The 24,511-nt window shown below is 41.1% G+C and overlaps 3 protein-coding genes and 1 long non-coding RNA gene across 10 annotated transcripts in view; 2 read left to right on the plus strand and 2 right to left on the minus strand.

Moving 5' to 3' along the window:
* IGF1R (insulin like growth factor 1 receptor) overlaps positions 1 to 9,871 on the plus strand; it is a 185,471-nt gene extending 175,600 nt beyond the window's left edge. The window contains exon 21 of the mRNA XM_083586238.1: positions 341 to 9,871. Within this exon, the coding sequence (XP_083442364.1) occupies positions 341 to 707 (367 nt within the window). The 3' untranslated portion in view covers positions 708 to 9,871. The remainder of the gene's footprint in view (positions 1 to 340) is intronic.
* The window catches only part of LOC310749837, an 807,599-nt gene that overhangs the window by 62,781 nt on the left and 720,307 nt on the right, over positions 1 to 24,511 (minus strand). The gene's annotated exons all lie outside the window — the stretch shown is intronic.
* On the minus strand, positions 2,927 to 23,765 carry PGPEP1L (pyroglutamyl-peptidase I like). Of its 6 annotated transcripts, XM_083587086.1 has the most exons (7): positions 22,228 to 22,653; positions 20,808 to 20,961; positions 16,778 to 16,830; positions 12,463 to 12,579; positions 11,474 to 11,703; positions 10,545 to 10,751; positions 2,927 to 10,067 (listed from the first exon to the last, which is right to left on the minus strand). In XM_083587086.1, exons 2-6 carry the CDS (start codon positions 20,839 to 20,841, stop codon positions 10,583 to 10,585), a joined length of 603 nt encoding a protein of 200 aa, XP_083443212.1. In that variant the 5' UTR covers positions 20,842 to 20,961; positions 22,228 to 22,653; the 3' UTR covers positions 2,927 to 10,067; positions 10,545 to 10,582. The 6 variants fall into 6 exon arrangements, with proteins under 6 accessions (XP_083443212.1, XP_083443215.1, XP_083443214.1 ...); XM_083587089.1 differs by lacking the exons at positions 2,927 to 10,067; positions 22,228 to 22,653 and adding an exon at positions 23,751 to 23,765 and having other exon boundaries at positions 10,467 to 10,751; XM_083587088.1 differs by lacking the exons at positions 2,927 to 10,067; positions 22,228 to 22,653 and adding an exon at positions 22,960 to 23,061 and having other exon boundaries at positions 10,467 to 10,751.
* The window catches only part of LOC310749607 (protein FAM169B-like), a gene marked incomplete at its 5' end in the record, with an annotated part of 59,410 nt that continues 57,922 nt past the window's right edge, over positions 23,024 to 24,511 (plus strand). For both annotated transcript variants that reach the window (XR_014541682.1, XM_083586862.1), the window contains one exon: positions 23,024 to 23,174. Coding sequence is in view for 1 of the 2 variants with exons in the window: in XM_083586862.1 (XP_083442988.1) it covers positions 23,024 to 23,174 (151 nt within the window). The remainder of the gene's footprint in view (positions 23,175 to 24,511) is intronic.

Below are 24,511 nucleotides of genomic sequence, written 5' to 3' on the forward strand. Positions count from 1 at the left end.
AAAACCAGGGCGCAGCTTCTGATTGGCTGCAGGAGCTTCCTGCGCTCAATCGGAAGCTGCATCGGACGTTCAGCTTCCAAAGAACGTTCGCAAACCGGAACACTCACTTCCGGGTTTGCAGCGTTCGGGTATGAGTGCTTGGTATGAGTACCAAGGCATTCAACAACCAAGGTACGACTGTATTCTTTTAAATGATGTTTTCTAGTTTCACCTTGCAAACTGCCCCGATACTTTGCAATGTGGTGGCATAGAGACACATTTATAAATGAATAGATACTCAGCGCTGCAAAACTAGACTGGTGGTTTCACACCCGTGTGTTTTCCTCTCTTCTCTTTCCAGTTTTGAGCTGATGCGCATGTGCTGGCAGTACAATCCCAAGATGAGACCCTCCTTCCTGGAGATCATCGGGAGCATAAAGGACGAACTGGACCCAGCCTTCAAAGAGGTCTCCTTCTTCTACAGCGACGAGAACAAGCCGCCCGACACGGAGGAGCTTGACTTAGAGACAGAGAACATGGAGAGCATTCCTTTGGATCCTTCCTCAACCCTCCAACCTTCTGACAAACACTCAGGACATAAAGCTGAGAACGGCCCCGGCGTGGTGGTCCTGCGGGCCAGCTTTGAGGAGAGGCAGCCGTACGCGCACATGAACGGGGGGCGCAAGAATGAGCGAGCCTTGCCTTTGCCTCAGTCTTCGGCCTGCTGACCTTTCAGAACCAGGTGTTGTTGTTTTGTCGTTGTCGCGAAATCGTGCATCTGCACAAGCATCGGGAGAGGGGCGGGGGAGAGAGAGCAAGCAAAGCAAGCAAGAAAAATAACAATATATTCAAAAGCCTACTGTACCTCAGTGGATCTTCAGAACTGTCATAGCTGCACACAGGAGAATCCTCTCTTCGGTTTAAAAGTCAAAATAGCATTTCTCTCTCTCTTTTTTTCTTTTTTTTTTTTCAATATGCAAGCAGAAGATTGTTTCAAAGCAAAAAAACAAAACTCTGAATGTGGGGCACACACTCAGCCTTCTGAAACTCTTTGACAGTAACAATAGCAAATGAAAACTTGAGAATCTGATGTGTGCATCCCCCTTTCTTTCCTTCCTTTCTGCTTCATAATGGGAAACATATCTGCGTGAAGTTCAACTGTACGGCACTTTTTTTTTTAAAGAATCACATCAAAAGAAAAATGGCAGGCCAGCAGAGGCACACACACACACACACTCTCTCCCTTTCTCTCTCTCTCTCTCTCTCTCCCCCTCCCTCCCTCCTTCTCTCTCTCTGTTCCCCCTCGCAAGAATCTGCTTAACACTTTAGGTTGTTACATAAGCAAAGCAGGATTTAAAGAGGGGCAGGGGGAAGGACTGGATTTTTAATATTATTCCTTAGTCTTTTTAGGATCACCTTAGAGATAAAAAGAAAGGCCATTATTTGTCCAAGCTTGTAAACTGTTTTCAACGCTGCCAAATTTTGCCAAAAAAACACACAAAACGAACTTTCTTTTAGGGGTGTTTGTTTTTGGGTAGGCATCGAGGGGGCAAAATAATCACATGGTCCCTTAAAATGAAACGCAGACCAATACACTCCAATCATACACTGGCATTATTAAAAAAAAAAAATCAGACTGTCTAGATTTTTTTTTTTTTTGACTGGACAAAAAGCCTGATTTTTTTTTAATGCAGTTGAGAACATAAAGGAGAGGGTAGAGGTGAAATAAATTACCTCCCCTTATATGAATTCTGGACAAAACTGGCACTGGTTAGCCAAATCGGGGGGGATGGGGCGGAGATGAATTTTGTGCAAAAATTCAACAGCACTACGAAAAGGAAATAGACAGAAAAAGAAGGAATTTCCATGAGTTGTTCCTGCTGTTCCATGGCAGGCTTGCGGGGAAATACTTAAGAGAAACACACACACAAAATGGAGAAGAATAGCCAATTAAACGGATTCAAGCATCCAACACTTTGTTGACCTTTTTTCTCTCTGTTATTAAGACTTCAAAGGGTCTTGCAGTTCTATGTTAGACCATGGATCATTTGCATACACATTGTCTTTTTGTGTCACTTTTATAACTTTTTTACAGTTCAGATGCTCATCTATATGTCTGTACAGAAAAAAAAGCTGCTATTTTTTTTGTTCTTTATCTTTGTGGATTTAATCTATGAAAAATCTTCAGGTCTACCCCCTTTTTTTCCTCTTGCCGACCCCTCCCTCCCCATTCCCAAAAAAGTTTCTAAATGCTTTGTACTATAATGTGTAACTTCTCTTTTTCGCCAACCCCCCGCTTTCCCAAGACGTGATACCTGAAACATGATTTGCCATCAACTGTTAATGCCTTTTATAAATACGTTTCTGTTTCCTCCCCCCTGTCTTCCTCTCTCTCATATCTCTCTATTCCTCCACCCCTTTTCTGTTAGTTATTTTAACAGTATCTATAGGCTGTTTGGGCGGGCCTGGGTGGGGGGAGATATATTTCTGGTAGCGTGACTTCTGCATCCTGCCTGAATATGTATCCTCCTCCCCCTTTTTTAACCTTCTCCTGCTTTTCCTCGCCCTTTCCCCGTAATACAGCACCCATGTCTGTTACAGTGCAAGGTATGATGCAAGCTCAGGTCAGGAAAACAAGTTAACTATTTAGTACATTCTTATTCAGTGTTCATATTCATATTGGTGTATTGATAGCCTCACCCCCATTTTCCTTTTGCCTTTGTTTTGTTTTTGGTTGTCTCTCTCAAACAACGCATAAAAAAAGTACATGCATATGTATTTTAAATGTTGGGTGCAACAGCTGTTGAGCTGCCAATACCAGATTTGGGGGTCATTTAAGAAAACAACAGATTGATTGGTTTTTAACCCTTTCATCCTACGAACAGCACGTCTCTTTTAGTTCTCAGCGCTGGCAACTTTGTACAAGGTCACAAAACCTTTGTGTTTGTTTTTCTTTCTTTTCTTTTGAAAAAGTAGGCTCTGGTGGCGAAAAGCGAGGGTTGCTGATAGTTCCAGCTTGCAGAAAATGGTGGGTGGTTAAAAATGGAGGCAAGCCGCAAGAGGTCTTGAGCATTTGGGGCCACTGTTTGTATGTGAGCCGGTGGTTCCCTTGCGGCAGCTATGAATATCTGCATAAGTTCAGACCAAACTCCCCAAACAAAGCGAGGAGTAATTTGTTAGCTGAGTTGCATATGTTCTGTAGAGGAACAGGGAGCCTGCAGTTTGCAAAATCAAGGTGCCTTAACACTCGTTAATTCACCTGTACTTAACTGCATGGAAGTTCTGTATTAGCACTGATCCAACCAAAGTCTGACAGCAAAAAAGAAGGGTTGTTCTGGGATGGAAATGTTGAAATACTTCATTTTGGGCGGGAGGGGGTGTTTGACTGAGAACAAAGAATTAAAATATAATTGCTAGATGTGACTGGAGATAATGATATGTTTGTAGTGCTTCCCCTCCCCTCATTTGTGTAGCTTCAGTCCCATTATTTTCTTTTTCACCTATCCCATAGTTAGCTATATCCCCCCCTTTATAAAAAAAAGAAAAAAAGAAAAAAAGGTATTCTATGTAGGATTTTTTTATTTATTTTTGTGCTATCAGTTTAAATCACTGTAGAGACGCCCCATAATAAATTTTAAATACTGAGATAAGGGTTTTTGAGTTATGACAAGGGGACAGTTTTTTATTTTTTCTTATTTTTTCAAACATTTATCTACCTCACTCTTATTTTTGTGTGTGTATATATATATATAAATATATAAATATACATCTCTCAGCAGCCAACAGTATACTGTTGATATACCGGTAACCTCATTCATTGTACAAACCACATCCTCCAGGTTTTGGAGAGGAGAGGTCACTACCAAATCAAAAAGGTCACCTAAAAACATTTGTAGCTGCTGTTTTAAAAACACCATTTATGCTTTCACTTGATGCTGTGTTGAGAGTTGAAAATCATTGTCAGAAGTCATTTGAGCTGAAATCAATAGCTGCTCTTAAAACCTGTTGAAATGAATGGGCAGGGGGGGAAACCTCAGTGGAATATGCCCATGTCCTCGAAAAGAATGGCATAGTGAAGCACAACAGACCCAGGTCATCCTGGCTGAGAACTAGTGGCTCTCTGGGGTTTAAGAAAATGACAACTGTTAATACATTTATCATGCACCAGTTGTGTACTGAATTTGGATGGTTGCTCTGCTGTGTACGGATAAAGAGTCCAAGCAGATGCATGTCTTTCAGATGCCCCAAGCACCCACAAAAAAAGACAGCTGGAGCAAAGAGGTACCTACATAATAATGATGAAGTGTGGTAGGTTCCGTTCTCTGGCTAAAACAAAGAGTGAAATGTGCTGTCTTCAATCCAAGAACCCACTCAATGTACACTTTAGGAACTTTGGTGGAGAGGAGTGGGAGCTGCTTCTGTTTTAACAGGAGCGCTGAGGCATGTTTTATTCTGTGCAGATTGAATGTGCTGATCATCTTGAAATCCTTTCCCCCACACCTCCAAAACTCTGCTTTAGGTGTGGGTTCTGACCATCCCGTCAGATTTGTCACAGCTTAATCCTTTTTTATTCTGCATACCTGATTCTGGAAGTTGTTCCTGCAGGTATGGCTTGTGGCACCTGATTGTGTTAGCTGACTATTTTTGGAATTATGGAGCCTCTTAGATACATGGCCCATGGTTACACACTTCAGTTGTCGCCTTGAGAGAGCATGACTATCTAGTTCCTGCGCTTGACCTTGGGATGAGTGGGAGGTGGTAAGGAATCTGGAACGCCAGATGTGCCAGGCTTCCCCTGGCTTAATCTCTTGGTTTTGCCCTTTTCTTCTTGGTGATCCTTTGTGGTGGTGGTGGTGGCCTCTGTTCTCTTGCACATATTAAATCTCCACAACCGTGGGGATCCTCACTCAGTCCTTTCAGCTGGCTAAGAGGGTTTTGTTTAAAACTGTCCAAGTTATTATTATTTTTTATTGTATGTAGGTGGTTTTGAAATATTAGGAGAGAACACTAACAATGTAGTGCCCATCTAAAAAACACATTTCAGAAGCATTCAAGTGTAAGGCAGTCATGTGACTAAGCAAGTGGGCCCATGTGATAAGTCAGCCCATCTGGACCAAACCACCTCGACTCTACCATTGCATTCTGCACTCACAACATTTTTAATAATTCCATTTTGGTTTCCACAGTCCTTTGTATTGGGATTTGCGTGCGTGTGTACATGTATGTGTCCCAGATCATATATTATACCTGGCTTTTCCCATACGGTTGTTTATGCATGTCAAACAGAGAATTAATGTTGGCTTCATATTGGGCATGAGGCTGGGGTTTTCAGCAAGACTGTTGTCTTGCACGGGATGGAGAACTGATTTTAGACCTTGATGGGCTTGAATTAAAGATGTTTGGATTAACGTTGTAAAAAAAAAAAATCTACTCGTGTTCTTAATAGTAAACACAGAAGATCTTGGCTCCTTCAGTCACCAGATGTGACTTACCAACACAGATTGTCTTCATTGAAGGAAAAAAAGAAAGCTGAACTACCAGGTCCGTTATGTATTTTGATCAGAACATAAGAATAACCTTGATGGATCAGACCAAGGATCCAACCAGTCTTAGCATCCATTTTTCCACAGTGGCCAGCTAGATGTTTCTAAGCAGTCAACAAGCCAGGTACGAAGGCTGCAGCCCTTCTAGTTTATATCCTCCTGCAAGATGGTTGTTGCATCTGGATCCAGATGTTCCATTTAACTTACATGGCCATCAGCTATTGTTATGGCCTCTCGTCCTCCATGGAACCTCCTTTTTAAATCCATATAAACCAGTGGCTATCCTTGTATCTTGTAGCAGCAAGTTCTGTGTTTTCTTTCATGTGTCCTGAACCTTCTACCATTGGGTGACCCAGAGATCCAGTGTCAATGAGAAGAATTTTCTGTAACCCATTTTCTCTCCCTTGTGCATTTTTTTTAAAAAAACCTCTATCACCCCCCCCCCCCAATGTTTTATATTTTAAATTTTAAAGGCGCTGAACTTCTTAGTTTTTCCTTTCTGGGAAAATGTTCCAACCCCATGGTCACACCTTTTCCAGCTTGTTGAGATGTAGTGAGCAGAATCATACCCAACATTTCAAGTGACTTTGCACCAATTGATTGGGTTATTTGTAATGTTATTTTCAATAAATTTCCAAACAATCCCTAATTGGTTTATTTCATTGCCACTGCACATTAATAGCCACCACAACCTCCAGTATGTACTCTTGGAAACAACTTGATGGTTCAGATCCCATCAAACATGTATGTGTAAAGTTAGGATTATTTTTTGGTCCAGTGTGCATCACACAGTTTCATTCCCCATGTTCTTCTTTGGAGCTTTTCATGGTCAGCATGAGTGTTCACTATCCTTAATAAATTAAAAAGCATCAGTCCCAATACAGATCCTGTTGGGACTTCGTTGTTTATATTCCCCCATTGAGAGGTTTCCCCATTATTCTTCGTTTCTGCCTCCTGTTCTTTAATCTTAGCAATCCATAGGAGGAGTTGCCCTTTCATTCCATAACCGCTAAATTGATCTAGGAGTCTCTGGTGAAGGATTTTGGCAAAAAAAAAAAAATTTAGAAGTCAGAGCAATATAATATCTATTGGATTATCCTGATCTACCTGTTTTTTGAATCTCTCAAAGAATTCTAAAATGTGGATGAGGCAGGATTTCATTTTGCAGAAGCCAGTTTGCTGCTTCTGTTTAATTATTCTGTCTTCTGTACACTATGCCAATTTTACTGGGATGGATGTTCGGTGAATGGACCTGTCTTTTTCCAGGTCCTCCTGGCTCACTTAAAAAAATATAATTGTTGGGAGTTGACTACTTTCTAATCCTCCAGTATAGAGGCCAGTTTGTATTGAAGCAACATGCAAATTTTTAAGAGCAACAATTTCTCATTTGGAGTTTTCAAAGAACAGCATGTATGCCGTCCAGAAATGGTGACTTGTTAACTTCTGATCTTATAATTAGCCCCAGATTTGCATTTCATGACACCTCCATTTGATGTAGTACCCACCCCCACCCACCCCCCAAAATGTGATTCATATGTGTCTGTCACTGAGTTCTTTTAGTGATGTGCAGGAGGTGGTTTGGTTTCAGAGGAAGGAATTTTGTATCAACACAGAAGTGTTGCATGCTTGGTTACTGTTAAATCAGATGTTAACCTTGCTATGAAAAGAACTAGACACCAAAAGCAGAGCATGAGGTGGGGCTAATTTCCAATTAATTTCTCCTCCTTGAGAGAAGAGATGTTAAAGAGTCTTTCACAGTTTAACGCTGATGCTACTGTTGATACAGAAAATAAAAGAAATGCTCAGCCTCAAGACTAGTCACGAGATGGAACTGCTTTTTAGATCTCTGGGAACCTGCTGTGGGTTGTTTACTACAATCCATGGCTGTATGAATGACACTCCTGTTGTTGATATAATGTTCTATGTAGTTCTATTTTTTTAAAAAAATTCCATTCCAGTAGTCAGTAACGCATTCTTGTTATGCTCTTTTAATTTTGTTTTTTCAATGGTGTACTCCATCACTGGATAACAATGAGTGGATCTATTGGGGCTCCTGCCATAGTTGCATAGCCCAGCAATGAACTCTACATACTGCAACCCCACTCTTTTAAGCATAATTAAAAGGGGAAAAAAATGTTGGCACAAACAGAAATAACAAGAGAGCATGTCCATATATATGTGCCGACTCAATGGTTACGTATAGGTTGAACCCTTTTTTCCCCCTGTGGGTGCTGAAGATACAGAACCAATGGGGTTGTATTCTAGAAGTTGCTGGCTATCATCTCAGTTTGGAAGACCAACCGGTTCTGAGTCAAGGCACTTAACATTTCTTTTTAATAGGTTTTTTAAAAGAACTATAAGGAGGTCTATCCAAACTGAAGGCAGAAAATATGCAAGACACTGTGAAATACAGGTATGGGGCAAAGATACTGATCTACAAAGACACAGTTTGCCCGAAGTTCGGCATAGTTTACAAAGCATGACAACATCCAACTAATTTGACCTTGCATAATTGAATTCCTGTCTCAGTGTCTTTGCTGTGGAGTCAAGTACACTATGTAGAACTTTATTAAAGGCTATTACTCATGATAACAAGTTTACCCTGATCCAGCTCTCCGTGTGCACATGGAGTTCTGCACACCTGGCTTCCCTGTTCACCTTAATGGAAGGCAGCTCCGCTGAAGTAAATGGGGAAGTCCTTGCTGGAGTGGCGCATGTGCTCTACGCATGTACTAGAGCAATTGGAAGGGATTGCTGGACTGGGCCACCTGACCATAAATAAGTGTTGCACAAGTTCCAGATGGCTTTCATTAGATGTGTATGTGGAATGGGTGTGTACTTGTGTGTGGTTGTCATCTTTTACTTTTGTATCCTTTCTGTTGACTAGCAATCCATTAGCATTTTCAATAGGGCTCTTAAGTCCAGTAGATTACGGGTAGTCAGTTGACAAAGCTCTGGTTTACAAAACAAAACCCTTATTACATATTTCATTGCATTTTATAAGTACATAGAATGATTTTTATAGAAATGTTTGTAGTTTATAAATGCCTAAAATAATTTAAGGGCACTTTTCAGTGTGTGTGGATGTATGTCTAAGGTTTTCTTTTCCTTTCCTTTCCTTTTTAGGATACTGGTTTTACTAGTTAGCTTTACAATATGCCAAAAAAGGATCCTGTACCAACTCTTAAATCATGGTTCATTTGTTGCCCCAAATACACAGTAAACCCAGAATATGTTCTGTATCTTCAGTCACCTGGTCTTCCAGAGCCCTCTGGATGGGTGGGATCATCTTCAACTGGTCATTTCACTTATACTGTATGGGTGCAGGTTGGGATAAAACCTCATTGGTTAAGGAAACAGAACCATTGTTGCTGCTACGCAGTCTTTAGCTACAATCCTCCGTACGCTTCTTTGGAAGTAAGTTACACTGAAATCCAGGGTAAATTCATCTCCAAGTAAACGTGTTTGGGATTGGAATTATTGTTTGCATTATTTAAGTACCTGCTTTATTGTTGCCTAGGTTGATTGAAGGATTTGACTGCATAGTATGATATCGTGGTGAAAAGCCACTTTCAATACTTATCACTGAAAGAACTTGCGTTTACAGATTCCTTATCACTTCTATTCAAAGAAAAGGTGGCTTCGTACGCAGCCTGTACAATTTATGTAGATATTTAGCAACGTTAAATCTTTGTTTTAAATGACCATCAAAGGTCCCTATTTATTATTCTAATTATTTAAACAAGAATACCGAAGATCCAATTTCTGTACCCAAATTAAAACAGCTCCTTCTCCTCTTTACCCGAAGGGTTCTGGGTAGTTCTGTTGCCTTTTTAAATATTTTTTTCTGTTTTCTAAACCAGTGAGGTTTGAGAGGAAAGGACTGGCCAGAGTTGTTCTACCTCTGGAACAAAAAAGTTGGAAAAAAACACAGAAACTAGAAAGTGCTATGGAACTGAATGCATTTGCAAACAACATTTTCCAAGTTACCTTGTTTAAAATATAAAGTTTTTTTAAAAAATAATAAAAAATAAAATAAAACAGTAATAACATGGCCAATTTATTACATAAAGACTTGCTATGTATAAATTATTCCTAAAGAAATTCCTGTGTTTATATTAAAATGAATCAGTAGATGATGAAAAAAATTCAAAATGTTTTTGTATATTCTGTTGTAAGAATTTATTCCTGTTGCGATATATTCTGGATTCTTTACATTATGAAAAAAAGAACCTTTTGTCTATTTTGAATGGCTGAAGCTAAGGCTCCTTTAGTTTCTCTTACTCTGCTTTTTTTCTAGTAGTTACAGTACTACATAATTAAGTTAAATAAAAAGAATTCTGTATGCATTTTTGCGTACTGTGTATTGCCTTTTATTCAGAATACAAGGTACTTTTTAAAAAGTGCAGCCTCTTCTAACAAGATGTGCTCTAAATGATGATGATGATGATGAATTTCTATTAAAGCTACTTCGTTTCTTCAGGAGGGGAGCGTTGTCCACCCTTTGGATAATTCTTCTTAACAAAAGTATCTGCAGTAACGCAACTTTTAAAATTCAAGATTTTCCTCATCAGAACCAGAATTACAGAAAGATTTATTTATTTGCAAGGGGGGTGGGGATTCGGCTTTACTCTATGTTTCTATGGTTTTCCATAGCCACTTAACATGTGCATGGTGTATTGTTCCGTACAGTTACGGGTGGAATGGAAAGCCAGCTCCTATCAGCCCAAGCCAGCTTGTCCAATGGTGAGGGATGATGGGAGTTGTAGTCCCAACAACATCTGGAGGGCCATACGTTCCACATCCCTGCATTGTGGTCATAATGTACTCCAATGTACACATGCAGCTCCTTTGTCCATAAGTGTTTTTCCATTTCAACCCTGAGTTTAAGCAGTGTGTGCATTGACTCATGAAGGCATAAGTTTGCACACACAGAGAACACTGGATTGCATTGGTTATTTTTTTAATAGTTATGACTGATGGTATTAAATTTTTCATAAAGTCAGATGAAAATGAACATACCTTGTAACTTGTGTGTGTAGGTTTTTTGGTCTTTGGTTTTACATTATCCCCTGTTTACATTGCTTTAAGATCTCTAAGATAACAGTCTGCAGGGCTCTTCCAAGAAGTTCTGCTGTCACCCATTGGGATAGAGGAGGTACATGGATAAATGCTGCTCTTCCATTACCATAGTAAAGAGAGGTATAATAGATGTAATCACAAACGTACCTGCAGCATGGAGGGAAGGTATAATATGTATGCTTAATTATATACTTTTAACAGTTAACTCCATCTTGGTTTTGAGGACTAGCTTTCAGACAACGCATCAGAAGAGGTAAGGTTGCTAACTGCTTAAAAGCATCTCAGTACAGCAAACAATTTCAAGAATATCTGCACATCTCTGCTTTATCTGGCGTCAGAAAATTTGCATTATAAAAATAGTATAATCACAGTAACCCAAATTCAGTGATGCGTTAAGGCACAGAAGTGCCAAATCACATTCAGCAAAAGATTCCCTGCATCGTGGATGGAGAACCTTTGGCCTTCCAGATGTTGCTGGACTGAGATTCTAGTCAATCCTGGCCATTGGCCATTCTGGCTGGGGATAATGGGAAGTCCAGTAACATCTGGAGGGCCACACGTTACCCACCCCTGTGCATTTAGGTTTGATCCCAACTTTGAGACTAATGGGGAAGCTTCAAGAAGCAGGTTCTCTGCATGCATGGACCAAGGTGCTAACTTGAGAAAAAGCTGCATCAGATCCACCTTGTGGTTAACCTGGGGTCCTAAGGGTTTAGATCATGTTCCATTAAGTATTGGCCAGTATACACAGAAGATACTGTTTTCTCAGATCTTTCCAAATTTTGATGTGTTTGACTTTTGGGAATATTTCCTAGTTGAATCATGTCTCCCACAACTGACATGGTTTCTCAATACAGCAAGTAATTTACCTTCCTGCATCTCTGGAAAAAATTACATCCATCCCTTCCACCTGAACGTTTTTCCAGACACTCTTCAAATTAATTGTAGAGTCTATTCTTTCTGGGCCTTCTAAGACACAACAACCTTTTTCTGGACAAAATCCACAAGCATCCTTTTCTTTATAGCCTTTGTTCTTCCCACACTGCTCCAGAATGATGATTGCTTTAGAAGTAGAAACCAGGCCAATATGAATCATAACCTGTAGGTTGCCCCACAAGAGAGAAGATAGGAAATAAGTTCTGATATACAGTATATAATGAATCTGCCCTGGCCTTGTGTGAAATACAGACTTGCTATAGAGAACCTTGTCCCTGGAAATATATGTTTCCACTGTGCTGGGAAGAAAGTTGTGGTTTTTTTGGTCTATTTATTTATTCATTCAAACTATTTGTATGTTATTTTTTTAGGGCCAGGCCCTCACAAAGTAGCATGCATGATATCAGATGCATTAAGGACATCAGATAGATATACAATTACTATGAGAAAAACAAGTAATTAACACTCCTGAAGGGCAGCAGTGAAGAAAAAGTTTTTCTGAGCCCTGTTGCTGAAAAGATGAGATGTAAATTAATCAGAAGGAAGTTGAGTAAAGGGGGGGGGGGCTACCAGCAAGAAGGCAGAACACTGCATGTCTGCTAACGGGAGTGCAGGTATATGGGTGAAAATGGTCCTGAAGGCAGGAATGGAGAGCCTGTGGCCCTCCAGTTGTTGAACTATAACTCCCATCACTTCTTCCTGTTGGCCATGCTGGCTGGGACTGATGTGAGTTAAGAGTCCAATACCATCTGAAGAGTCCCTGCTGTAAGATAACCTGGTCCCAGTATGTTTAGGGCTTTAAAGATTAATCCCAGCAGTTTGTCTATATATAAAAAAATGAATCTTCTGAAGATTACACAAAATATTTTGAGAATCTAAAGCTTAATTTTAAATTGAGTCCTCTAATAATATTTTCACTTACTTGGGGGTGAAGGGTTGCCCATGCCTGACAGACAATCTCTCTTGCTTTTTTGTAAGCCACTGGCAGTTCCATGATGTGTAGGTCTACATCACTTCCAAGACCAATTCTGGCCAGTTCCTGTGTTGGAGTGAACAACTTATATTGTGGTAAAAATATTTGATGTTTCAGAGGAAGCTGTACAGCTAAACATCATGGCCCAACTTCTCCTAAACCCCATTTCTTAGATATGGCTGATCAGCATGCAGAAGAAGGAGATGGCCTAAGCAATCATGAACTCATCATCCTTCCTTTTTAAACGTATAAGAGCCTTGTCTGATAGAGCAGAGGTGTTCTCAACTTTTGAAGGTAGACATAACCATGTTTGTATAAGTTACCAATGCAACGTTTAGGAATTCCAAATGCGTAACAGAGAAAATAACCGCTCACCTGGGGCTGCAGGTGAGCAGCCGTTGTCGCATGGCATGGCTGCAGTGGCTCCAGGGAGGCCGCCATCTTCTGGCACAGCCAGGGGAGGAAACAGCTGGCACTGCCAACCTCCGGTCGTATCGGGCCCTCGGATAAGGACGTACAGTGTACACTCAGCCAATCAGAGCCAGGGGCTTGGGGGCTGTGAGCAGCCCACCCCCAGCCTATTTAAGGGGGTGGCTAGGTGTTAGCCACCCTGTTGGCCAAACGTATGGTCCTCCAGGTGGTCTTGGAGGGTCATCGCTGGCTGGGACTGATGGGAGTTGGATTCCAAAAACTTATGGAGGGCCACAGGCTCCCCAACCTTGCCCTATGGGGAAGCTGCTGCCATGTCATCTTCCATGTTTCCACAATCTGCCTTTCCTGTGTACTAGCTACTAAAACTCTTGTCCAAGCTCTCTTGGCCCTGGCCCCCCAACTACTTGCTGTTTTGATGATTAAATGTGTGTCTCATAACACACTCCCCAGGGACCTGTCCTTGTTTGGAAGAATCTCTATCTTCCTTTTCAAGTTGGAAGGTCCCAGTGTTTCATTTATTGCACAGAATCCAAGGTGGCACAGAAGGAGCCGCAGACTTAAGATTGCCCTGGTACTGGTGTGTGAATGGGGCAAGCTTGTTCTTGAAGGTTGGCTTCCTGAGTAAACTGTTACAATTTCCTTGTCAGCGGAAACATTGATTAGCTGTGCTCAATAAACTGTTTGACATAAACAAGCAAACAATTCTTGCAGGCGAAGTAAACACATTAGGAGAACACAGCCAGCTGTGTTTTTCCTGTGGCACGAATGGTCTTGGAGAGGCTCTTGCATCATCTTGCATAAGAATGCAGCATTGTTTGCCTGTTTTTCCAAAAGTAGATCCATGCCAGCTTACAATTAGCATTTTATTTTCTCACACACATTTGAATTTCTCTGTGTTTAATGAGACACTCTTCTGTGACTGGTTAGGCCAGGGTCAGATGGCCGCATGTAACCTCCCCCCCCCCTTTTCCATGCAAGAAACTGAGGCCAAAGAATAGATTGGAAAGCTACTACTACTGTTTGTTGTCCATGGTAAGCAAGAAGAAAGGTTATTTGATCAAAAGCTGAGGACAGAAAAGAATTTGTAAACTAGAAACAACTTTAATGCTTCTACAGCAGGGGTCAGCAGACTTTTTCAGCAGGGGGCCAGTCTACTGTCCCTCAGACCGTGTGGGGGGCAGGACTATTTTTTTTTTTGGGGGGGGGGGAATGAACAAATTCCTATGCTCCACAAATAACCCAGAGATGCATTTTAAATAAAAGCACAAATTCTACTCATGTAAAAACACGCTGATTCCTGGACTGTCCGTGGGCCTTAGTTTGCCTACCCATGTTCTACAGGGTTCTCCCATCTCCAAAACATGCAGAACATAGCTCTTTTAGCAGGCATAGAATGCTCGGTTTGCCATCAATATAAAGAGAGAAGAGGTTAGGGCTGGTGTGTATGTAAAAAAAATATTATTTGTGGAATCTGAATCTATCGAATTGTTTTTCAAGCCTGAATAAACCACTGGCTTAGTCCTCAACAAGGACCAGCATCTTCAGCTACACTCAAGAGTAATTTTTGCAACCAAAGAGGAAAGAGACTTTAATGTGTCTTCTACTGCAGGGTTTTGGCATGTTTAATGATATACGGCTTTCACTTATCTTATGCCATTTTTCAGCACTGCAAGAAACCAAAAAGAGTCTTCAAAGAAACCCCCCATGCTCTGTTTCATTAGTTTATTTTGGCTTTAGACTGCACTAATTTGCAAATAAATGGCACTTAATTTTCCTCCAAGATAATATACCGTACTCTAAAATAGGGGCCAAACACTACCAGAAAACTGTGTAGAGCTATTAAGTGATTATTCTTGTGGTTTCAGGCACATAGCAAGCTAGGGCTGGGAGAAATAATAATTTTTAATTTATTATATTTCTTACCCACCCTTCACACCAAGGTCCCAAAGTGCATTACAACAATTTAAAATACAATATTAAAATCAGTTAGAAGAAATTATAATCAAGAGAATAGGGTGGATCCTAAAATAAATATCTCACGTGTCAAAAGCCAGGTTAAATAGAAGTGTCTTCAACATATGACAAACAATCACATAATGAAGGTCAAAACAAAAAATTTTTTTTCCTTCCAGTAGCACCTTAAAGACCAACTAAGTTAGTTCTTGGTATGAGCTTTTGTGTGCATGCACACTTCTTCAGATACACTGAAACAGAAGTTGCCAGATCCTTCTATATAGTGAGAAGGTGGGGAGGGGTATTACTCAGAAGGGTGGTGGGAATGGGTGGTTGGCAGATAGCTGAGATGAGCCTGTTGACGACTCTTAACAACTGCAATAGGTCTTACAGGAAAAAGCAAGGGGTGAGAAGGTGAAAAATGGCTTTTTTGCTTTTTCCTGTAAGACCTATTGCAGTTGTTAAGAGTCGTCAACAGGCTCATCTCAGCTATCTGCCAACCACCCATTCCCACCACCCTTCTGAGTAATACCCCTCCCCACCTTCTCACTATATAGAAGGATCTGGCAACTTCTGTTTCAGTGTATCTGAAGAAGTGTGCATGCACACGAAAGCTCATACCAAGAACTAACTTAGTTGGTCTTTAAGGTGCTACTGGAAGGAAAAAAATTTTTTTGTTTTGACTATGGCAGACCAACACGGCTACCTATCTGTAACTGTATAATGAAGGTGCTAGGCTTTCTCTATGGGGAGGAAATGCCACAACTTATGGGCTGCTACAAAGAATGCACCATTCTTGGTTGTCACCTGGAAGTACCAAGAGGGTCCTCTCTACTGATCTTAACACCCAAGAGCATCTGTAGGGAAGGAGGCAGTCTTTCAGATATTTAAATCCTAAGTAGTTTTAGATCTCCTGGACTGCTTGAAATATTGACAATTTAGTAAGGAAGTTCTGGTTCAGTGATTTGGGTTATCTACTACTTCAAAATTTCACTGGGTGTACAATAAATTTCCTATCCAGAACACCTAGTTCTTGTATTATTTTCCCCATCTCTTTTCTAGTAGCTAATTTCTGAGAAACAAAACTTGTGTGAAATTTGGTCTGTGAGGGGAAGGAAATAATGATTCCAATTATCCAATTAGAGCTTGCACTACATCTTAAACATACTTAAGTCTTTGATAACTAGTCCTATAACTCCATGATGTACCTGAAACCTCAAAGTAAATAATTTATTGTGCTTTAACAGAACTCTGAACTGGTTATGTAATGCTTTATTAATACTATAATTTCCCCACTTAAAATTTCATGCCTTTAAATTTTCATCAGTTTTTGCTTGTTTTGATTACAAAGAAATAATTCCAGGTAGTTGTAATGGCTTTAGGGGTTGCTTGTGCGTAAGTTGCCGCCGCTCTGGGCTAGGTTGGCTGGTTAAACCATTTCTCACTGGACAGCCATCCACTCCGTGGCTGTTCAGTCACTGGCAGAATCCGTCAGTGGGCGTTTCTTAAACCTTTTCCAACATAAAAGTTGTTTGACGCCCAGTCTCGTCCTACTCTCCCTGCGCGGAAGTCTTCTGCGCAGGGAGGGCGTGGGTAGCGGAGGACCTGTGCTCTCCCCGCTGGTGTCCAGTGAAGAGTCCCGGAGCCTGCTCTCTGCTTCCCTCATTGGCCCCCCTCTATCCCTGGTGTTGCGCTGATTTTCTTCCCCAACAGGAGACCTGCCTATCTCCCTGCTTGGCCCCTCTCCAGCATCGCTGTGGAGCCTTGCCTCCTCCTCTAGTTCCGATGGCAGTTCCCTGACAGTAGTGAACGTAAGAGAAACAAAAACTACACCTGAATATTGTTCCTTTTTGTACTTCAACATAAAGGGCATTCTTACCTTTGCTGCTTCCCAGCTAGAGTTAACAAGATGCTGTCGAAAGGGACCAAAGCCTGAAAGCAAATAAGTATAATTAAAACCTTAAAATTCATAAGTTCCTGATCTTGTCACAATTTGTTCCCTTGGCTAACTTCTGCTGTGAGTTGTTTATTGAATGGTTCTTGAGATTTTTACAGTAAAAGGTTTCCTTATCTCAGCTTCTCAATGACAAACAGATTAGTCTCTATTTCCTATTGTCCCCACAGACACCCTCACTTCAGGTTACAGGCATGTGTCTAAGTTCTGTGTCACACAAATTTAACTATTTACAATTAACACATAGCTGAATCACTAAACTTTTTTTTTTTTTTTGCTATTTTTTTCTGGTAATATTCCTGTAATATTTTTCATAGCAAATTAAAAGAATACAGTTAATAATTCTGCTCTGAACAAACTTTGAATCTGAAAGCATGTTTTAGTTGCTGTATTTTAATAGTTGCTGTGTTTTATTGTTAGATTTTATGTTGTAAGCCACCCCAGGAGCATGAATTCATTAAGAGCTGGAACAGATGGATGAATAAAGAGATACAGAGGTGTAAGTAGTATAAGGGGAAGAGATCTATCCTCTACTCCACAATCCACATAGATGTGTAATAAATGTGAAATTTATCCTTTTAATGTATACTCTTTGTTCATGAACTGCAAAGATCTAAAAGATATCTCACCCATTGATCCACATTAGGAGACCTGCCCACTTTACATTTATGCAGAATGGTACATTTAGCTATGGGCTTAATTTTGTACTGAACTAGTGGAAGGATTTTGCCCCTTCTACTCCAGGGATGCAGAACCTGTGCTCCTTCAGATGTTGAAGGACAACAACTCCCAGATTCCTGGCTGCTGACCATTCAGAGTAAGGCTGATGGGAGTTAAAAATCCAGCAATATCTGGAGGGCCACCGGTTCCCCTTCCCTTGCCCAGTAAAATTAGAGTTGCAACAGAATCATAGAACCATTATCAATTATGCAGCAGCTTTTGAAATAATGCTAGTCGAAATGCAAGTTCTTATAAAAACTACAGTTCACAAGTAACATCTTAAAATGCATTCTGGCTCTATCAGGGAAGAAACCTAAGATGGTGCCTCTTCGGGTATGATACATAAATCCATCATCTAAAGACAAAGTGTGCTCCTTGCTTCAGAACTATAGGGCTCCTTAAAACCTCAAATGCAAATTTTGTCCAGTTTTGTTCCAGTTTTGAGATTCTTTTTAAACTAACAAGCTGACAATTTTTCGTGCCTTCCTACATTACACACATTATCTTCTGCCCAAGAGTTCTTGCCACAGAGAGGGAATATCAGTATATCTTTCTATACATAAAAACATATTGGTACCCACCCCTTATATTCAGTAACGCAGGATAGTATGGTTGAAGTTATCATATTCTGGTTTCTCAACAGCTCTGTGATTTAGGTTAGGCAAAAAACGAGAAAAGGGCCAAAGATGGCCTAGTGAGTTTTAGGATTGATCAGGAATTTGAACTTGGGACATCAAGTACAATATTTTACCAGGTATAACACACAGGGAACAGATGAAACGTTTGAGAGGAAAAGCAGAGATATGGTTCTGTATCTGCTTCACTGCTTTTTCAGTAAAAGAAGTGGGGGGCTCACCAGAGTTGTACAACATCAAGTTATGAGCTAGCTGAGTGAAATGTGCAGCCTGCAACTGTGGCTATAAGAAACCTCTGCCGAGGGTTTAGCTGTTCTATTAAAAGAAGTGACTTCATTATGAGGAGTCTTCAAATATTGGAGTGTCGAAACCAACACAGGGATCATATTGACTGAATAATATTGGCTACTAAAACCAGAAATGGTGCCAACAATTTTGTTTCAAGCAGGTGAAAAAGTGACTGAGGCATTTAGTGATGACACTGCACTACCTCTAAACTGCACCTGCACATTTAACAGAAAGATACGGGATATAAAACATAACGCTGCAGTGTGATGTTCTCCTGTTTAGGGTTTTAGCCAGCCAGCAGTGCCATTCCGTGCCCAATGAGCAATCTGATTGAGCTGTTTGCCCTCCTTCTTTTTAGGTTTCCTTGGGGGGCCATTTCCATATGCAGACCTTGGGGCTTCCCAGACCTGCTGATACCAGCCCCTTCTGCATGGGTGCTGCTGTTTTGGATTTTAATTTGTTGCTGGTTATTGTAGTTAAGGAAAAGGAGAAGAACAAAGTGATCTCAAAGAGCAAAGGTAGTTGTCTCGGCCTATAAGAAAGATCCTAAAGTCCATATTAGACTTTTCCAGTTCATAAAATAGCGTGCAAGCTTTTGAGTTTCCCCAGAGTCTTCCATCTTAAAACTTACCAGAATCAAACATGGATGGCTTAAAAAACACCAGCAGCCTTTTCTTTTCATGCAAGTTAAGCCTATTGATGACTACTAGCCATGATGGTGTCCTACCTCTACCTTCAGAGGCAGTGTGTATCTGAATACAGTGGTACCTTGGTTCTCGAACACATTAGTTGTTGAACAAATCGGCTCCCAAACGCCGCAAACCCAGAAGTAAGTGTTCCGGTTTGCGAACGTTTTTTGGAAGTCGAATGTCGGACGCGGCTTCCACTTGAGTGCAGGAAGCTTCTGCATCCAATGATTTATGCGCCTTGGTTTCCAAATGGTTTTGGGAGTTGAAGGGACTGCCGGAACGGATTAAGTTCGAGAACCAAGGTACCACTGTACTAGTTACTAGGAATCACAACTGGGAAGAGGGTTGTTGCATTCATGCCCTGCTTTGCAGGCTTCCATAGGTATAAATCTGGCTACTGTGGTAGCAGGATGCAAGACTTGATGGGCCTTTGGCCTGATCCTGCAGCGCTCTTCTTATGTTCTTATATTCTCTTCCCTTTATGTTTTTTAAACTTCTAGTCTGACGTTTGCATATGATTTTATGACATTTCGGGTGGCCAAATAAATCTATCGCCCTCATATGAGCATTAAAAATGGATATGTATAATTTTGTTCAGATTACGGCAACACAGGGGGTTGGACCAGATAACCCTTGGGATCCCTTCCAACTCTACAGTTCCACGATTCTACAGAAAGCTTAAGTGGTTTCGTCATTCCCACTTCCTCATCAAGTCGCCTAAAACTATGGAGCGTCTGAAATGCTTCTGCCTACACTGCCTGGGAGCTATTTTAATAAACACAAAAATAATCTTAAATTGTGTGCTAATTGAAAATGGCTAGATTCAGATTCTCTTTTACGCCACTTCATTCTCAGTCCTGTGTCCTCAGATGGCCTACAGTGGAAAACTATCCAGCAACTCACATGACAAGCCTATACGTAATGATTGCCTTTAGAGCAGCTAGTGGCGTAACAGTGAGCAAGAGTGTGCAGTGGCATTCCAGGAGAGTTTCAACCTTTTAAAGCTCAGTCTCTCTCTCTTAACTGATTGCATCTTCACTGGTGATTCAGCATTAACTATAACTGAAAAGAAATTATCCAAAATTGGCTCCAGGGACTTGGATGTTCCAGAATGCTATTTCAACACACTGTTTATATATTATAGTGTTGGGGTAATAAAACAGTGTGTGTTATTTCCTCTGATTTTTATCTCCTTGTTTTGAAACTGAGAAGCTGAAATTTGACATGTGTTGGCTCTAATTTTGGACCTTGATGTAGAACTGGGAAGCAGTCTTGCTCTACAGCTCTTTTTAGGCAACACTTTTCTAGTTTTACCCTAGAGGCTAAATAGCCCGCACAGGAAAAGATATCAACAGATATTTTCGGAAGTGACAGGAATAACGAACGGCAAGCTTTCTTGGATAAAGGATAGCATGCATTTTCTTTTACCCCACTGACATACCATCTGATCTTTTTTAGCAAGTTGCAGCAGTGATCTATTTTCCATTTGGAAATGTTGGTATGTCCAGTTGCTAGTTGTTTGTGTGTCTGTGTGTGCCTTTGGAGTTGTTTATGACAAAGAGCAGACCAGTGTATGCACATTCCATGCATGGCTAAAAGAGGACTAAAAAAAATGAGCCTTACCCGTGACAACCACCGTGTCAGAATTGATGTCCATTTAATTTAAATCCTTTACGTTCCGGACACCAATAACCAGCTCACTCTTCACTGGTATCATGCTTGATCACAGCTGACCTTATTATATTCTTTTACCATCTGTTCCAAAATGTCCATCTTCCTATTGGTCAGTGGAAAAACACTTCACCAAACTGGGACTGTTCTGGTTTCACATGATGTGGGATAATTTTAATTACACAAGCCCTGGAATATTGATGGTTACAAAGATCCTTATGCTTTCTCCCCTTTCAACTATGCAGAATGACTTAACTACATAATCTTAGCTATTGATTTCAAATCTAACCTGATTAGAAATAATCCAATCACTTTTATTTTTGTATGTCTCTGTTGCATAGTGATGCTGAATTAATAAAATAAGTCTACCTATTACTTATAAATTTGGGCTTTTATAGTCTACTATAAAAGCCAGTGCTCTGTAGAAGCAATTTTGGTTATCTTTTATTTATGTCTCTATATCTTGCTTTTCCAGGCAAATAGTCTTGACAAAGTGGCTTACAATATAAACAGCCTCTCTGAGGCTCTTTCATGCCCCTCTTCTTTGGAGAGCCGAGTGGCATACTGTCATCATAAAATAACACTAAAATAATTTAAATCACAGTTAAAAACCACAAAGACACATAAAAATACGGTATAAAAACCATTTTCCATTTTAAACTGAAGCATCTATAACTACTATAGGATTAGAAAATGGGTCTCGTTGCATCTGGCTTAATTTGAAACCATAGTATCCCACCTCCAGCCATTCCCATAATGCATCTGGTTGTATGTGGGTTATGGTATTGCTAATCACTCCTATTTGGTGTATAGGGGACTAGAAGCTATTGTACAAAGTGCATGCTAATTTTTTTAAAGAGCATAAGAAGAGCCCTGCTGTATCAACCCATCCAGTTCAGCATCCTTTTCTTACAGTGGCCAACCAGATGTTGATGGGATGCCCACAATCAATACCTGAGTGCAGTACCTAGGAACTCTCACTGAGAAGCCTTACTGCCTCTGACATTGGAGGTAGAACATAAACAATGTGGTTAGTAGCTATGGATGATAGCCTCATTCTCCATGAACTTGTTTAATCCGTTTTTAAAGCCATAAAATTTTCCCCCAAGAAGGCTAAAATATGGGCAGTTGGATTTATACGTATAAATCTTTCGCCTTTTACTAAAGATTTCCGTGGAGAGGAACAGTTATGAGTTTACAACTAATTTTTGAGGCCCCGCTTCGGTGGGGCTAAAAAAAATAAAAATAAAATAAAATATGGGCAGTTGGCATGCATGCTAGTGCGGTTGCTACATTGCTGTGGACACTGCAGCTATTAAATCATACATTTATATGAGCTTGGACCACTACAATGTGTTGCATGTGCAACTACCTTTGAAAACGTTCCAGAAACTGCAGTTCGTTTGGGATATGGCTTTGAGACTGCTAGATGGGACCAGGTGATAATTTTTTTTTAACCATCTTCACTAGATCCCAGTTCACTTCTAAGCTCCACTCAAGGTGCTGGCTTTGATTTTTTAAAGCCCTTGGGAGCAGGGCACCAGAAATACTATCTTATTCTACATGTGAACCTTGAGATCTTGGGGTCCAAATATCCTCCTCTGAGGGAACTGCAGGAGCCTTTTCAGTGGTGGCACCCTAGTTGTAGGATGTCTTTCCCATAAAGTCTTGCCTAGGACCTACTTTGCTGTCGTTTCAGGTCAAGGCTGATTTTAAATATCTTCCCATTATTATATTTCCCCACGATTTTAAATCTGTTTTAGTTGTAAGCTTTTACTCTGTGGTTTGTGTTTCTTTGTAAGGATACCACCACCCCACATAAAAAAACCTCCCTATTTTGTGGTGAATACATGCAAACCTGTATGTATCTGTCACGTGTATTTATTTTTAAAGTGTTTTTTTGGGGGGGGAGGGGGTCTTGAATTAAAAGTCAAATACGAATAGATTTCTTTGGCAGGAGGGCATTTTGTGGGGAATATACACGGCTTCCCATCCAAGAGCCGGTAGATTTGTCGCAGTTGTTTTTTGAGAGGATTTGTGGAGAATAGCAATTGCCTCACGGGAGGCTATTTCCCCCGCTTCCCGCCGAAAACGCTAAGGCAACCTATATGCACTCCGTGAGGTGACTGAGATTTCGACGGTCGAAGTGGGTGTGAACGGCAGAGGCCATGAGGGAGAGAGGCAGGCGATGGGCGGCTCTGAGGGCCGGCGGAGGAGGAGCAGCAGCAGGAGGCTTTAGAGCCGCCCCGGAGGAAGTGATGATGGCGGCTGCGGTGGTCCCTCAGAAGCGGGCGGGAAGCGCCGCCTCAGCCCGTGCGGGTAAGAGGGACTGCGAAGCGCTGGCTCTCGCTTCTCTCGGGTCTTCATTCTCACACGGCTTTCAGCTTCGGGAAAGGGTGTTTTTCTTTTCGTGTTTTGATTTTTTGAGAGTTGTGTGTGTGTGTTACGTTGTGTGCATATTTTAATCCGATTACAGCAACAAGGGCAGCGACTAAAAGCACAGCGCATTTACATCTCCTTTCGCGCTTGAGAAATCAAGACCGCAACTGCGTGCCGAACCGTACGTTGAAAACACACCTTCCCTCCCCCGCAAAGAACCATGGGGACTGTAGTTTACCCACACCGGGAAGCTACTGTGCCCAACGCCCTTACCAAACTACAATTCCCAGGGTTCTCTGCGTGAAAATATATGTTTTTGTTTTCACGCACAGAAATCCTGCCTCCTCCCCACCCCCGCCGCCAGGTTCTCGGCTTGTAAATGCTGAAAACCCCTAATTTCTTACCTCCCTTCACCAAAGCATTTTATGATGTGATACTCTTTTCCTCAGGGCAGGCGGGGCAATGGGGTCCCTCCCTCATTTTTAGTCAATATATGCAATAGTTTATTGTTACAACATTTTTTCCTCCAAGGAAACTAGGTGTGATGTACATAGTTCACCTATTCTTCATTTTATCTTCACAATCCTGTGGTGCAGGTTAGACTGAGAGGCAGCGACTGGCTAAAGGCCACCTATTCGGCACCGTAGCTGAGTTAGTCTTTGAACCCTGGTCTCCCAGGCCTTAGTCCTTTTCTCTTTAAGATTTTGTGACTCACAGAAGTATTAATGCTCGATGTTCTCCTATTATAGTAGGAATCTTCTATATCCTCCTTCCAGTAGTTTTTGACCCCATAGATACAAAATGTCCTTCATAGACCAATGGATCCCATTTTAAGTTTAGACCTATTAGCATTAGGGCTACTTCCAAACTGTATTTTGTGGATGGGATTCAGTTCTCTAATCATAAATTAAGGTTTTGCAACCAAAGTGAATTGGGTACCCTTCCAGGACTTTGTGGGGTAAGGAAGGAGACGGGGGGGGGCGGAAATGCACTGGAAAGAGTGAGATAACAGTTGCTTCATATAACCTCCCTGCAAACAAATTGGATTGAATGCTCAGTAAACAGCCACATTGTGTACTCTGGTTGCCAGTTCATTTCTTGGGCCAACTGAAAGTGCTCACATTGCAGCTTAACACCCAACTTAGACCCCAAATATTTGAAAGACTCTCTCCTTCAGAGCCTCTTGGGTGCTAAGATCAGCAGGGGGTGCCCTCTTGGTAGTTACTCTGCCCTCAGAGTCTCAGCTGGTGATTGTCTGGAACAGGACATTCTCTGTG

Source organism: Podarcis filfolensis (assembly GCF_964270895.1).
Source record: "Podarcis filfolensis genome assembly, chromosome: 14".
In the NCBI taxonomy this organism is placed as follows: Eukaryota; Metazoa; Chordata; class Lepidosauria; order Squamata; family Lacertidae; genus Podarcis; species Podarcis filfolensis.

Excerpts from the sequence above, each read along its gene's own strand:
- PGPEP1L (XM_083587086.1), bottom strand. The coding sequence starts at position 20,841 with ATGGACATCAATTCTGACACGGTGGTTGTCACGG. Across the intron at positions 12,580-16,777 it reads CTAGCTGGGAAGCAGCAAAG|GAACTGGCCAGAATTGGTCT; the intron begins GTAAGAATGCCC and ends ACTCCAACACAG. Across the intron at positions 10,752-11,473 it reads TTTTCCAGAGATGCAGGAAG|GTACGTTTGTGATTACATCT; the intron begins GTAAATTACTTG and ends TCCATGCTGCAG.